The sequence below is a fragment of the Ochotona curzoniae genome, unplaced genomic scaffold, assembly GCF_017591425.1.
Source record: "Ochotona curzoniae isolate NIBS_2020 unplaced genomic scaffold, NIBS_Ocur_1.0 scaffold_2587, whole genome shotgun sequence".
NCBI classification, from domain to species: domain Eukaryota; kingdom Metazoa; phylum Chordata; class Mammalia; order Lagomorpha; family Ochotonidae; genus Ochotona; species Ochotona curzoniae.
Genome location: NW_024467096.1, coordinates 26,102,044 through 26,117,348, shown reverse-complemented (window position 1 = coordinate 26,117,348; position 15,305 = coordinate 26,102,044). Strand labels below are relative to the sequence as shown.

At 36.8% G+C, this 15,305-nt stretch overlaps 1 protein-coding gene across 6 annotated transcripts in view; it reads left to right on the top strand.

The window, feature by feature from the left end:
- NLGN1 (neuroligin 1) overlaps nt 1-15,305 on the top strand; it is a 664,965-nt gene that overhangs the window by 12,223 nt on the left and 637,437 nt on the right. For 2 of the 6 annotated variants that reach the window (XM_041002947.1, XM_041002945.1), the window contains exons 1-2: nt 4,270-4,870; nt 5,311-5,370. In XM_041002947.1, coding sequence (XP_040858881.1) covers nt 4,378-4,870; nt 5,311-5,370 — 553 coding nt within the window. In that variant the 5' untranslated portion in view covers nt 4,270-4,377. Of the gene's footprint in view, nt 1-4,057; nt 4,871-5,310; nt 5,371-15,305 lie in introns of those variants that run through there. The other 4 variants (XM_041002948.1, XM_041002946.1, XM_041002944.1 and 1 more) reach the window with 3 other exon arrangements.

The window sequence follows — 15,305 nt, the reverse complement described above, 5'->3', positions numbered from 1 at the left end:
ACTTTCAAACATCTCACAATCCATAAGCAGAAAAAATGTTTCTCTGGTTATCACACTTGTTCTTCCCGGTTTTGTGCTTCCTGGTTTTGTATTTGCAAATGTACATAATCATCAGCAATTATTTATAGCTTTAAATTCGGCCTTTTCTCAGTCATTACACAGATAAAACCCATGCAGTGTAAGATGTGAGCTGCTCTCACATATTTCTGTCTGTTTGAGCAATATTGCATCCCTGCTTCAGCTATACAGCAGAATGGACTCAGCGCAGGCAGCTCAGTGCAGTACAAGGAATTCCACAGAGGGGCCAGGGAAAGAGGCTGTTCAAATCCACCTGACACCTGTCCGTGAGGTAGCCTTAGGCATAGGCTTCTCAGTAATATTTTAATGTAGGAAAAATAAATTCAAGGATGACTTGTTTAAAGAATTTCTATCTATTTATTTATCTATAAATATTATATATATGTATATATATATCCCTAGAATAAAGAAGTATATTCCCTAATTTAGTGTTTGCAGTGATTTCTTAGAACACGTAACATCAGACCGGGCAGCTCTGGTAGTCAATGTAAATCTTTTTAGATATAGTCAAGTTTGCATAAGGTGAAGCATAAGGTGAACAGTTTTTATGTAGATTTTATGGTGAAAATAAAGATATTAAAGCACGTTTACACTTGAAAACACTACTTGGTGTCAAATAGAGAATTCTGTAATAAAAATGTCATAACTAAAAGAAAAAATGATAAAACAAATACAACAGAGAATCGAAAGTTTTTTTTAAATGCATAAACACCTACCTACAGTTAGAGGCATTCCTGCTGAGCCTCACTCCCCTGGTCATTATGTATTTATTGAACACAAAGCCCAAATGCTCCAATTATTTATCACATTAGTTGCACATTGTAAATATCCAACAAATATTGAATGAATGAGAGATTGGATGAACATGGCCATTTACAGTGACTGCCTAATATCCCAGACAATTCCCTTACTCTTTAATTAGACCACTCATGAACAGCCTAGCTGAGGAACTCTACTGATGAATTAATGCAAGAGACAAAATATAGTACCATATATTTTGCCTTTTTAAAAGGGCCCTTTAAAACTCATTTGTCTTTTTGTGAAACCGTACATGCTTAAATTAGAAAAATAGAGGAATTATATTTCAAGCATAAGGAGAGTTCTGTAAAGAGAGTATGTGTGGCATATGTGTGTATCATTCAACACTTTCAAATATGGAGATTTTGTTCAACTTTGCTGACCTTTTAAGACCTTACCACAGGTTACCATCCTAGTCAATTAATCCCTAGAATGCATTCCCTTCATTTTCTCTTTAACTAGGGATGAAAGCTATGAGGTCACTATATAGTTATGTATTCAATGTAGTTTTTAAATCATATCTTATTTAAATAGTATCTTATTATATATATACTTGGACTCCTTTTGTTCAAAAATTGAGACTTATATTGATATTTTAGTAATAGACCCTTTAATGATTTTTACAATTTAAGTTCATGAATACATCAGGATTCATTTTTCAGTGTTCATTAAGAGATACTGAAATTGTCATAGAATATGATTTTTTTTAATGAAAAGTAAATAATACTTATACAAGTCTGTTTTAACAGGATCTTTGTGTAACAGCTACCTTTAGAATTGCTACAGTAAGGGAGATCTCATAGTAAGAAACTAAAATCTAAAGTTTCAGTAAAAATAGTGTGGATCATTTCATTACTCTGTTTTGGTGAAGCTGTCAGAGACTTCACCTAGTCTTTGTCTTCTGAACAAGCCTAGAACACGTTGACAGTCCAATTTAAAACGCACTACGATTGATCCTTAAACAGTGGCAGCCATCCATTGAGAGTCTATACTATGCAGATAGCTATGGGCTCCTGGGTCAGCTCACGGTTACCGGAGAGCCTGTCGCCAGAGTGTTTTTACTGCATCGAGTCTTCCTTCCTCAGAAGTACCAGTGGATACGAGTTAAACGTGTTTTAATACAGTTGTTACTCAGAGATGTAAATATGTGAAAGGCTTGACACATACTAAGGAAGAAGCAGTAAACAGAGGGAACGGTCCGAGGGTCCCTACATGTAAACCCATATATTTTCTTTTTCCCAGTAATCTGATCAAGCTGTATCTTTCACATTAGACTTGAATGACTCATAATTTTAATGAAGGCTGTTGAAAAATCTTCCTGGGTCAATGTATCAGTTCTCCACACCTAAAAACATGTGAAAGGGGATCATTTCATAACATCAGGAGCCAAACTTCATTACAATCCTAACATTCAACATGGCAAGAAGAGCTCCAATCAGCTACAACTTGTATTAAAATAGCACAGTCGGGCAAAACAAGAGCCTCTTTATTCTTATAATAATTAAGGATTTGAGAGTTTTGAAAGACGAGTTCTTTTGCTAGCAAATAACCAATTTTTTTTTTTACTAATAAGGCTTTAGTTATGTGAAGAAGAAATTTTGCAAAGTGTTGTACTGGAAATTAAAATAGGTAAAAATGATTTTTGACACCTGTAAGATCTCACCTACAGTTCTTCATTGTTTGGTGTCAGGATAAGTTTCTTCAAAGAGCAAAGGGCCATCAAGGAAGACCCGGTCACGTGGTGGCCCACTGTGATCCTACAGAATCCACAGAACACATCCGTTACAGAAATGGGTTTGTGTAGCTTGGTCTTGAATGGGAGTAGGCCTGTCTTAGGTATGTTAATGACTTTTGCAGCAAACGCGTATGATTCACAAAGACTGAAATATGCCTGAAGAAGGGCATGGATCCTTTTATTGCTTTTGTGATGGATTGGACAGAGCTCAAGAAACCCCATGTCGGAACCAAATCTCCTGCTTCCCTATATAGTTTTTAAAATCTCCTGTAAAATAAAGCAGAGTCAGGGCCATCCTAACACAGAGCAGTGCTTCCTCAGGAGTCTTCCCATACTATGAGAGGATAAAACCATCTCTAGTGCATATCAATGCTAGTATTTTCAAAGTAAGCATGTTAAAAGCTGGCTTGAATAAGAGGAGACACATTTTCTGAGCTGTGTGCTATTTGGCGCTTCATGTAAGATTATACTGTGAATCGCATTGCACTGAATGCTAATCTTATTCTGATGCACTTTAAGTCGAACCGAGTCAACAATGTTAGATATTTGATTAGTATAAATATGCACAATGCAATAATTAGCTGTGATTGTTCTTTTAAATTACCATACTCTTTCTTTGTGTTCTTCCTTTGATCTCTACCAAACAAGGAGACAAAATTTGTCATTTGAAATACATTGACTTTGACTCAGAATTTCACATGACAGTTATGATATCTATAATCTGCGGCTAGAGGATAAAATAACTCTGTAAAAGGTGATGCCAAATTCTCCTTGTTTTTAAAGTTGTGTCCAAAGGCATGCTCTTCTTTAAGTATGTTAAGTCTCAACTGAAATTGCAGAATCTGTGAGCAATATTTTGTGTAAACTTGTAAGTGATGGCATGGGCATTGAAATTATGTGGGAGTTGCACTTAATCAAATGACGGCTGATTGAACTTGTTTTAATTTTCTTGTTCTCACTTTATGTGTGTTTTCTGTATATATGGAAGTATAGTTTTGGGAAGTCTTTTGTTTATTTTCAACATATAATACTTCTTAAAGCATTTGTGTATGTTTCACTAGCAAGTATTTTTTGAAGATTTTCTATTAGATTCTAGGTTGGGCTAGGTTTGTTGATGAATCCTGCAGTCAGTTGAAGTGATTGAAGATTCAATAAAAGAAAAATTTCACACATAACCTTCTACATTTAAAAATAATTTACTGTGAGTTTTTCTGAAACCATGTATTTTGGCATGGCCTGCCTCCACTTAAATATATATAAAGTCAGCAGGCAAGTTTCTCAATAATCCAACACTCAGTTATTTGATCTGTCACTTCCCATCAAACCATAATTTTCCTATAGTACTTGCCTGTGTCTAGCCTCTGTTAATGTATTTTGCTGGCTTATAAAATACCTAGTTATCTATTTTAGCTTTTCATACTAATGGTTTCTTTTTATTTTCTCTAGGAGATAGACCTCCGGATAATTGGGTCTGATTTATAGAAGGGAAATCTACAGTCAATGGCCATTTTTGTCACTCTGCTACTATGGAAAAGAGAATGGTCAATAGAAAGTGGTGTAGTAAATGGTGATGATTGAAGATGTTGCTTCACCACCTTGGAAAAGAGTAGGAAATACTCGCTGTGTAAACATCTTGCTGAGCTCTTGTCAGCAAGCTCACGTTTGAGCAACTGGAGGCATATTTTGCAACTGTAAGGTCTTTCTCAAGTGGATATACATACATTTTCCTGCCTGAAACAAGAGAAGGAGGCAACTAATGTGGGACCATGGCACCTCCCAGATGCACACGGCCAAGTTATGTTTGGAGAGCAGTGATGTCATGCTTGGTACATGGGGGAGTGGGTGCCTCATTGACTCTCTTTATGCTGGGATGTTTGCCTCAGGCTGCTCATGTGCTCTCGCAAAAGTTGGATGATATGGACCCTTTGGTGACTACCAATTTTGGCAAGATAAGAGGGATTAAGAAAGAACTAAATAATGAGATTTTGGGACCTGTTATTCAGTTTCTCGGGGTTCCATATGCAGCCCCACCAACAGGAGAACATCGTTTTCAGCCTCCTGAACCACCTTCTCCCTGGTCAGACGTCAAGAATGCCACGCAATTTGCTCCTGTGTGTCCTCAGAACATCATTGATGGAAGACTGCCAGAAGTCATGCTTCCTGTGTGGTTTACTAATAACTTGGATGTAGTTTCATCATATGTACAAGACCAGAGTGAAGACTGCCTGTACTTAAACATTTATGTCCCAACTGAGGATGGTGAGTTTACTGCAGAAAAAAACCAAGGAGATATATTTACAGCTTTATTTTCTACTCTAAGTGCTAACAGTATTAATTCATGTGTACTGGTAGTATGCATGGCTTTTCCTGTTGGCATGTAGACATATTTTACATGCGTGCATGCTGCTCTTTTTTTCTTTCCGTGTGTCAGTGTATCTGTTGTTTTTTTCCTGTGTTTACTCATTTTCTTTCCTCCACAGCACGTATATTTCGGTAGAAATGGGTTCCTAATTTCCATTTCCTACCAAATGACTTCTGAGAAGATGCATCAACATTTCCTCATTGCATGTGCAGGCTCAACGAAATGGGGATCTTTCGCACTCAGTAAATGCAGGAGCATTTAAGTTAGTGGTGTTGCATGTTCCGGCGGTCTGTGATGGAGCGCCATGTTATTTTCTAGTCTTCTATTCATTTTTCAGTAAAAAGAATATCCAAGGAATGTGCCAGAAAACCCGGCAAGAAAATATGTAGAAAAGGAGGTATGTATAAAAGTGGAAATCAAAAAATGGGGGAAAAATCTTGGAGAGGAAGAACAAGACTCTCTCCTAAAAGATGATTTGCTGATGCTGGAAAGTGGATGGTTAGGTGATATGTAGAATGTGGTGAAGCTTCTCAAGAAATAGCAAGATGGTCAAAGAGAGCTCTGGCTGAGTAGATGACATCGCCAAGTAGATGACATTTGCCTTTGTGTGCTAGTTCTGGGAGTGTCGACAGAAGATGAATTTCTACTTTGAGTTTGCATATAGCGGAGAAAATACTTAGGTTCTCATGTTGCCTGCAAGGACTAGAATCAATGCTGCCCTATCCAGTGGGCAGCTTTGATGTCTGAACTCTTCTACAGATACACATTCATGTACCTCATAGAATTGATCAGCTGAGCCACAAACCTCATCTTTTGCATGTTGTTCTTATCTCCTATTAAATTTCCTATGAAACTTTTCATCATCAGGGTAAATTTGCCATAGCTGTTGAGCGATTACCTTTACTAAATAGTGATGCTGCTTCCTACACAGTCTTTTTACTTGCAGATATTTATCCCGAAAAGAATGAGATTTTGCACATTTTATGCTATTTACAGACCTAAAAGCACTCTAAAGATTTTATATTTATGTTAAACAATTTAAAACATAGGGAAGAACATGAATTAGAAGCTACAACTATATCAACCTTGAAATCATCTTCTAGTCAGATTTAGCAAAGGTGGACACTGACAGCTACAAGCCTGCTGCTGAATGCAGCTCATCCACACCCGATTTTTATACAACATTCAGTAAATCACTAATAAGGAGTATGCTTTTCTACAGTGGTAAATGGTCTAAGTGTTATTTTGACCTTATCCATACCTTTGTAGAATTTCCAATCTTCATGCAGAAGTCACATTAACATTCTAGTGTTATACAGTCTCTCTATGTGTTTCTAAACTTCTGGCTTGGCTAAGATTTCATTACAACATCCTTGTGTGACAGGGAGTGTTCAAACCGTTCTGTTATATTTAGGTTGTATCGTATAGGAGAGATTTCATATAACAAAATTCTCACCTGCAGATTACAGTCTATATTAAACTGACTCTTTCATTTTGCTCTATTTCTTTGGTATGCTTATAGGATGGGATTAAATCTCCTTTTTTTTCTTAATTGATGGTACAATTTGGGCTAAAAGCATAGTGTAGCTAGCAAGATGGATGTGGAGGCAACAAAGATGTTTTAAACGAGAACAAAAAATGCTTCTTCTTAAACAGTTGAGAAGAGCTGGAGTAATTTATAAGCTTCCACAAATATGCAATATTGTAGTTATTATTATGCAGCTTATCAAGTATGTATAATTAGCTAAGTGACTTTCCCCTCCTAGCACAAAGATGTTGATTCACAAAGTCATAAATAAAGATGTTGAAGAATGCAAAATGCAGCATAATGCATAAAAATATGTGTGATCAACAAAAAGATAAGGGCACCAAAAGGTAAGCTAGTGCGTGTGGGAAAGTGACCTTTTATCTCAACTAATTTCAAACAAAAAGTAATTGTTAGGAAAATAATTTTACTTTTTTATTGTTGTTTCTACTTATAAGGAAATTGGGAAGGAATGTATGTAGGCCATACATTCCACCTGGGCAAACTATGAATTGATTCATAATTGAAACAAGGACATCTTTATAGATGCTCATTTATACCACTGTGGCTTTTAGTCCAAACTGTTTTTTTTTTTTTTACATCATTAGTTAACCATTTAAAAAATTATTCTGGTTGTAATTTTAGTATAAACTATTATTATTAAATAAGCTCTGGTCATTTATTAGCTATTTTTGTTTTTTTCAAAGTCGAAATAACGAACAGTTTAACTGCAATTTTCTATACCAGTAGTATTTTTTAAGTAAGCAAAAAGAAAATGAGTGTAGAATTTGGTTTACAAATAAAGCAGTGGAATTTTTTAAAAGCAACCTTTCTTTTCATCTGTACCATGATGGTTATATTCTGTTCACTTCAAGAAGTTGTATTAGAAATTATTTTATCTATTTAGTAATATATGATGCATATGAAAGAGAAATTCTTCAGAATTCCAAAGGTTTATAAATCAGGGCTTAGGAACTGTAGCAATAGTTGTGTTGCCTCAGATAGATGGTAATGAAATTGTGACTTCCTATTATTTACCTTACTTAAATTAAACGGTCGCTTGCAGAGATAGACCCCCTACACCTGTGCTAAGTACACACCAAAATGTGAGTGCTGTACTTAATCAGAAATATTTAATAATTGCCACTAGTAGATACATATTATTGAAGGGAGTAATGAATGAAAAAAAGAACCTCTTCTCATGCCAATTGCTTTCAAGTAATTACAAAGAAGAAAGTGTTATGTACTTTGGTATGTGTAAAATCAAGAAAACATTCTTTTTCCACTGACAGACACTATGCTGTAATTTTTAGAGGTCTTTTGTAATATATTATTGTGCATATTAAAGAAGAATGTGCATGTTTATCCAGAGGCTGCTTCTTGTTTTAAAACAGAACCCAGTTACACTTCTTCATCTCTCCTTACGTTTCCCGTGACAGTTTTAGTCATACATAATTATTCTATAGATATTTCTTCAAGATTTATCCTTGCAGAGTTTAAAGAAAGAATGCATTCTTAAAATGAAATTAATGCCACACTTGGACAAAGAGGAGATAACACGATAGAAACTAGAATTGGACTATGGAAGACAGACCTTCGCTTTTAGCATTTGGCATAATTTGTTCACTTAATTGTCACAATAACTGTATCAGAATTCTGTCTTACTATCTCTTTTGCAAATTAGGAAATCGATGTAGAGAAATTAGAAATGAAGACTTTTTACTGGGAGTAAATGGCACTGTCAGGTGTGGCTTTAGTTCTGGGTTATATCGGCGAATTTCCATTATGATAAATTATGTGCAAGATTTCTGAAGCAAAGGCATTATAGCTGCATTCTTTCTCTGTCTCTTTCTTCTGTCTTTGTACATCGAGACCATCATGTCTCCTTTGATGAATTGTCAATGCTTCACTGAGGCTTAGCCGTTACTTCCAGCTGGGACCAGCCAAAGTTATCAGTTTTCACTGACTTGCTCAGTACTTACTTAAATGAATACTGTTAATAGTATATGACTTATATATTGAGATCCGGTATAAAATTCCCAAAGTGTGCCCATGGGTTGCGGCCAAGGAGTATTTTTAATTTGCCTAAATTTCCCTTGGTTTCTCTTGGTTGCTCTCTTACAAGAGTTACAAAAACAAACAAATAAATAAATGACAGGAAAGTGGTCAAATGTTAGGTAATTAAAATAATAAGGAGGAATAGGGTGGCTAGGAAATCCAGAAATTGATTGGATCGTATAAACTCTGGAGTTGTGTGGCCTCGTATATCCCCTGCATTGTAAGATGTTCATCACCTAGCTTTTCTAAGATGAATACACAGTTCAGTTTCATGTATTCAGTTATGAGACATGTTCACGTTTCTTTTTAATTGAACACAATTTTTACTGTACAGATCACTGACTTTACAGATGGCCTTGGTACAATTTCTTATACTTTGAACGTTTTGTTCTTGATTATCAAAAACACTTCAATTTTATATGTTGTGTTTAATAGTCTCTTCCTTATCTAACCTGAATTCTACACAAGAGCCTTTTTCACAACTTTATATTGTATTTGGTTGGTCGTTTAGCAACATAGGCATTCATTTTGCCCTGATTAAATATGTACCACACCGACGCTACCACTGTCAATGTGTTTAGGCTTCTAGAAGGAGACTATATTCCAGAACTTGCTTTCTTCTCGTTTATGCATTTCTTCTACCTAATTGATTTATTGAGTAGAAAATATTATTCCAGAAGTAAGGGTTAACCAATGAAGAAAACAGGGGGAAAAAATCTTTGTTCTCTCAAAGCTTGTATTCTAGTACGTGGAAACAGATTTTGCAAACAATAAACACCTAATACGTCTAAGGCAATGTACAAAAGGGTGCAACAAACAAAGAAGGGATCTTAGGAAGAGGGCAAAGTAAGTTTGACTAAGAAGGCCATAGAAATTTGCATTTTCGCAAAGGCTTAGAGGAGATGAATTAGATACTTATGGAACAAGTAAAGCAAAGCACTAGGACACAGGCTTTAAAGTGGAAGCCTTCACTGCATACTGAAAGAGTAATGGGAACCAAAGGACACAAAATCACAATAAGATATATGGTGAACAATCTCAACTTAAAATGACCACCCAGATATGTGGATAGTACGTTGGAGAAGACAAAGACATGGGAATGGCAGGAGGAGGCTGTTGTATCCCAGATAAGACATGTGCATGGCTCAGAGTCAGACCAAGAGAGCAACAAGCACAGTGATGCATTCTGCACAACTTTTGACAATCAGATGTTTTCATCAGTTTGTTATGGGCTCGGAAAGTAAAACAGAGGTAGTGAAAATTTCTAAAATTTTAGTCTCATTCCTGAAAGAATGAGCTTGCCATCAACTAAGAAGGAAAAAGCAAAAAGCTTGCAAAATAGGTTGGTAAGAGGCACATTGGAAATAGATGGTAAATTTATTTTTCCTGTGTCAAATTTGAGGTAACCCTTAGACATCCCGTTTACACATCAAGAACCCAGCTTCCTGAAGGAAGCTCACAAGAAAAGATTAGGTAGGGACACAGATTTTGGAGTCACTTTGATACACAAAATGAAGACTTTTAAAGTAATGAGTTTAAGTGAAAATAAAATGGAGCAAATGAAGCTAGAGAACTGTAAAAGGACCCAAGGAGTAATCAATGGAATATCGTAACACTTAGATATGTGGGAGAAAGTAAAGGCAGTGAGGACCGAAAAGAGGTTACTCATGAAAATATAGGTAAAGAAAAAGAAGAATCTCTCGTTGGTGTGACTGAAATGATTGAAATGCTTTAGACACAGTGATCAACTCTACTGAATCAACTGCTGTGTGACATTGTGGACCTTGTATACTGGAGTCAGCCTTGGACAGATCGGGAGAAGATTTGAGGCATTTAAGCACTGAAAATTATATAAATCGTTATCTTAAGAAATGTTACTGTGAAGGAGAATAGAAAAAGATGAAGTAGTGTGGATAGCAGAGGTTTTGTTACTGTGATTTAAGATGAAAGACGTAGAGGAATATTTGCATATAACAAAAATGGTCCAATTAACAATGTAGGAGAAAGGTGATAGGATCGAGGAAGAAATAGTCTTGGGTAGGTTTGCAAGATAAGACTCTTAAAAATGTAGTTTTGGACTAAGAAGAGCATGGGTAGACAAGCTTAGACAACTTGTGACTGTGTGCACCTCGGTAGACCTGGTAATGAGATGCTGCTTTTGTGTGATCGCTTCCATTTTGTTTGTAATGTTAAAGGAAAATGGACAAAGAATGAACCTTAGGGACTTCTTAGGTTCTGGACATTTGACCACACTAATTTATTTAACATAATTGTAATGCTATGGGGATTATCTCCATGGTAAAGATACAGACCTGTAGCAGTAGGAGGTTATGTATCTTGATCAAGCATTCATACTTTTGGTTCCAGCTTTATTTATTTTGAATGGACTATTTTAGAACATAGAAACTAAAAATCCAGAACAGTGCAAAGGACAACAGCAGCACAGATTATTTGGGATTCCAGATTAAATAGAAAATTAAATTGGTGGCCAAATTGTTAATAGAAAAGTCACTACTCATTGGAATAGTTATAATGACTCCTTCATCTGAGGTTGGAAGATGAATGGCAAATCAGATTAGGCCAGACTTTAAATTTGAATCAGTGGTTGAGAAGGTATGTGGTTTAGTCCTCTAAGCATTTAAGGCAGAACTCTGAAACAAAGTAGACCTAAGGCGTTGAAAAGTTTTAAAAGAAAACATCCATTTTTTTCATCATTTATTGACAGGCAGAGAGTCTTCTGAAGCTGATGATTAAAAGACCATTAGAGTTGTCTAGCTCAATTTTTCCAGAAAATAAAGACTTTTTATTTTACAGAAACTGGGGTTGAAGTTGAAAACATTTAAGATGTATGCCTCTGGCAACAAAAAGAGTTATGTGATAATATGAATTCTTTGTAGAAAATGCTGTTCTTTTTCCTCTCCAGTGTTACTTCATTTCCTCATGTATTATTTTCAGACATAGTCCATGCCATGAATTCAATAATTATGATGCCATCTTGGCTTTAAATGATGTTGTATTATCATTGCTGATTTTGTAAAAATATCTTTTATCTTGCAGAGTTTCTCTGTAAATATGCTTCTTGCTCTTCCTTTTCCCAATGGTGGTGATATTTACAAACCCAGTTTAGGACATAACCTCTTTCAAAGATGTCATTGTAGAAGTAGAGCTTAGCCTAATGGCTCAGATGTTGGTGAAGACGCCGATGTCATCAGAGTACCTGGGTTCCAATACTGGCTACAACTTCCAGCCTGGCAGATAGCAGGGATGGCTCAAACTTTGACCCCAGTCCAGTCCCACCCCTTGGGCAAGAATGCTGTCACTCTGTCTCTCACAGATTTTTGGTTGTTTTGTTTTAGTTTGTCTTTGCTTTTCACCAGGCCAAATATAGATTTCCTAATTACAGTCATACAAGCAGTCTGAGTTTGATCATCCTGTCGTCTATACCAGTTGTAGAAGTGTGTTTTCCAATCATAAGTCTTTAAATAATCAGATCAAACCAGACAGGTTATGTTATAGGATTCTACTATGTCCATTTCCTAGAGCAGGTTCATATCTGGCATTTAGGGCCCAGGACAAGCAGACCTAGATTCTAACAGGTCAGAGAACAATCTGAAACTGCGTGTGGGTTTTACTTATGGTAGTAGTTAAGAAATGTACAAGTCAGAGCCAATTGTAGCCAATGTCTATGGGGCCAAAGGAAATAGTTTGTGGTCATGGTTAGACACCCATTTGCATCCAAACACAGCCATACAGCCGCATCCATCAGTAGCTGCATTTACCAAATCTATGGCCAACTTTGCTCTCCCAGTTGTTTTTAAGTGTTTTCAGAAAACAGAGGCCTGGAGCCAAATCGTTACATAATGGGTCTGTGGGCAGCTTAGCCAAGCTGGTGGACTTGTTGGTTACTATGATACTGGTTACCATAGAGGCAATAGGGATACAGGAGAACAGTGATATGGGGGCAAGGACAAAAGATACAGAAATTTGAAAACTTCATCTTGCCAAGCTCATCTATTCAGCAACAGCCCTAACAGAGGAGCAAAAACTGTGGATCTAACACAGTAGTGATCTATTATCACAGGTTACAGAGTTAAAACATCTGAAACCCAGGAGGAGTAGGGTTGTTCCTTCTAGCAGGCCCTCAGGAAGGACCTTCCTACCTCTTCTTGGCTTCAGCTGAGTACCAGCAGTCTTTCCTGGCATTTGCTTTATCAGCACATCACTTCCTTCTCTACCTCTGTTTCCCAGGGTCGTCTTCTCTTTGTGTCTCCACATAATCTTCCTATAGAATGCCAGATTTTAATTTAGGGCCCGCCGTAATTCATTACAGCCTCATTTTAATTACATTTGCTAAAAGCCTGTTAACTTGTCACTGTATCAATTTTGTGGATTGCTGTAATAAAATACCACAAACTGTGTGGCTTAAACTACAGATTTTTTTTTTTCCTGTGAGAGGTGGGGAAGGGTTGGCCAGTACTTCTGGTTACAGACCTGACAACAGGAGATTCCGATGACTGAGCAGGAGAAGTTGATCTGTTTTTCTTTCCTTGGCTCATGGTTGGTCACCTCACTATATCACTTCTCGTGCTATTCTCCCTTTATTTTTGAGGTCTGTTTTCAATTTATCCTCACTTCCTTTTTTTTATTGCTAATAAGGATACCAGTAAAATTACATTGGATCCCAATGTAAATGGCTTCACATTCATTCATTACAACCCTATTTTCAAATAAAGTTTTATCCTTGGACACTTGGATTAGGATATTAACATATGACTTTAACCTAGAACAGCTACATTCTCAGGTTTCATATGGATGTAATTGCTCTGCACCTCCAAGGAAACTTTTTGTTCTAAATATGAGAATGATCTCATAATATCTGCTTTTCAGACTGAAAAACTGTTGATACTGGGGTTCTATGATTTTTCAAAGACCATATGAATGTTTGGGGCAGTGAGTCTTCATTCAAATAAAGACTCCAAGTCCACGTGCTGTCTGCCTGTACTATCAGGGTGCCTCCTGCAGCTCTGGATTTTTTCTGATTCCTTGAGAATTGTCATTAGTTTGTTTTCAAATATATTTCTAAAAAGATAGGGAGGCATGCATTAGTCCCTATGCTTTTAAATATATAAGTGTTTGTGTAGAAAAAAAGATCCCATTTTCTTTACATTTCTTGAATTTCAAACAAGATATCCAGATGGTTGCTTACATGCAAACATAGTTTTGGTGAAAATTAAGATCCCTGCAATTTAAAACTAGTTACATTGATTTCCAAGTCTGTCTTACTTGTCATGTTTAGGCAATTGGACAAAATTATTTTATAATAATTTTCAATTTGGGATGTATTTCTCTGTTTACTGTAATCCTGCTCATCTGTTAGCTTTGTAATGGTACCATTAGAACAATTTAATTATAGTGGTAATTTTCATTAAAGCATGTACAGTGTTGAAAAAGTCATATTTAAACCATGACAAAAATGAATCTCAAAAGAAGCTGGAGTCATTGGGGTCCTAATGATTATTTTCAGGAACAGATTAGTCAACAACAACTCTAATTTTCTGCTTCCTTCTCTAGGACTGAACAAGCGGTCTTTACTCCCTCCTGTCCTTAAGGCCACATCCTTGTGTAGTTATGACACTAAGGAAGTCTGGTATTGGCTCCTGATCTTGGATAATGCAACATTGCTTCCTTTCTTCTTTTTCTCTCGTAGTTGAGATCTCATTCAGTTTTTCTCCTGGCCGCTGGATCTCCCTTCCTAGATTCTGTGTGGTCTTCCATGAGGACAGGAGGGCACACAGGGAAGGGACTGTGCTGATCTTGTAGTGTTGATAACATTGCAGAAACCCTGCCAAGGAAACATAAATGTAGCTACTTTTAGGAAAGGAAGAACAAATATATGTTCTTTTATACCTGCATGCTTACTCAACACTCATACATGCTCTGTGACCTGCGCCTGTGGGTCTCCCATGAACAGGTATGTTCCCCGGAGCACAGTCTCTAGGGAAAAAAAAAATGTCAACAGCCAGCTCCAGTTCTTGTCTCGCTAAGTTCTCCCCAGCTTCTTTCCCTCACCAGCATTTCTGACAATGAGCAGTTCAGGGCTCAGTTTGCAGCCCTTGGGTCGCATAAAGAATTATGGGTGACATCGGTCAGGTTTATCAGCCAGGCAGAAGCTGAGATTTCTGAAGCGCCAGTGTGTCTCCTACCCAAATCTCCCCTAGCCCAGCCTCATTGCATACCTGAGCCCAACAGGACTGCTGGCTCCTGTCCTCACCCATGCCATGTGGAAACTGCTCCAGCAAGGCAGATCTCATCACTTCTATTTTAAAGGGAACTTTATTGCTTTTTTTTTTTAAAAAAAAAAAAAAAGAAAAGCTTTGAAATTTATTTAGGGAATAATCTTCACTTCAATCAAAATTGTAATGTTCATGAATTTGAATTCTGAGAAAATTTCCTACGCAAAGACTGCTTAAAATGATTCATATCCCAATTAATTCTAAAACTACTTTCCTATTTTTCCTGTTTTCATTTTACGAACACCTATGCAGGTTGGAAAGGGCCTTTATAAGAGAAAAGGTACTGTGAAGCCTCGTGATAGGTCCTGTGAGCCTCAGATGCTCATAAGATGGGAGCATGGCTCTCCCATACTGGCGTTTATCTTCTTTAGTGAGAATTCTTCTCTTCCAGGTTGAAGTCGCTCACCTCTGGATGCGTCCTAAAAGCCGCTTCCAGTGTGGTGTGGCTGAGAACAT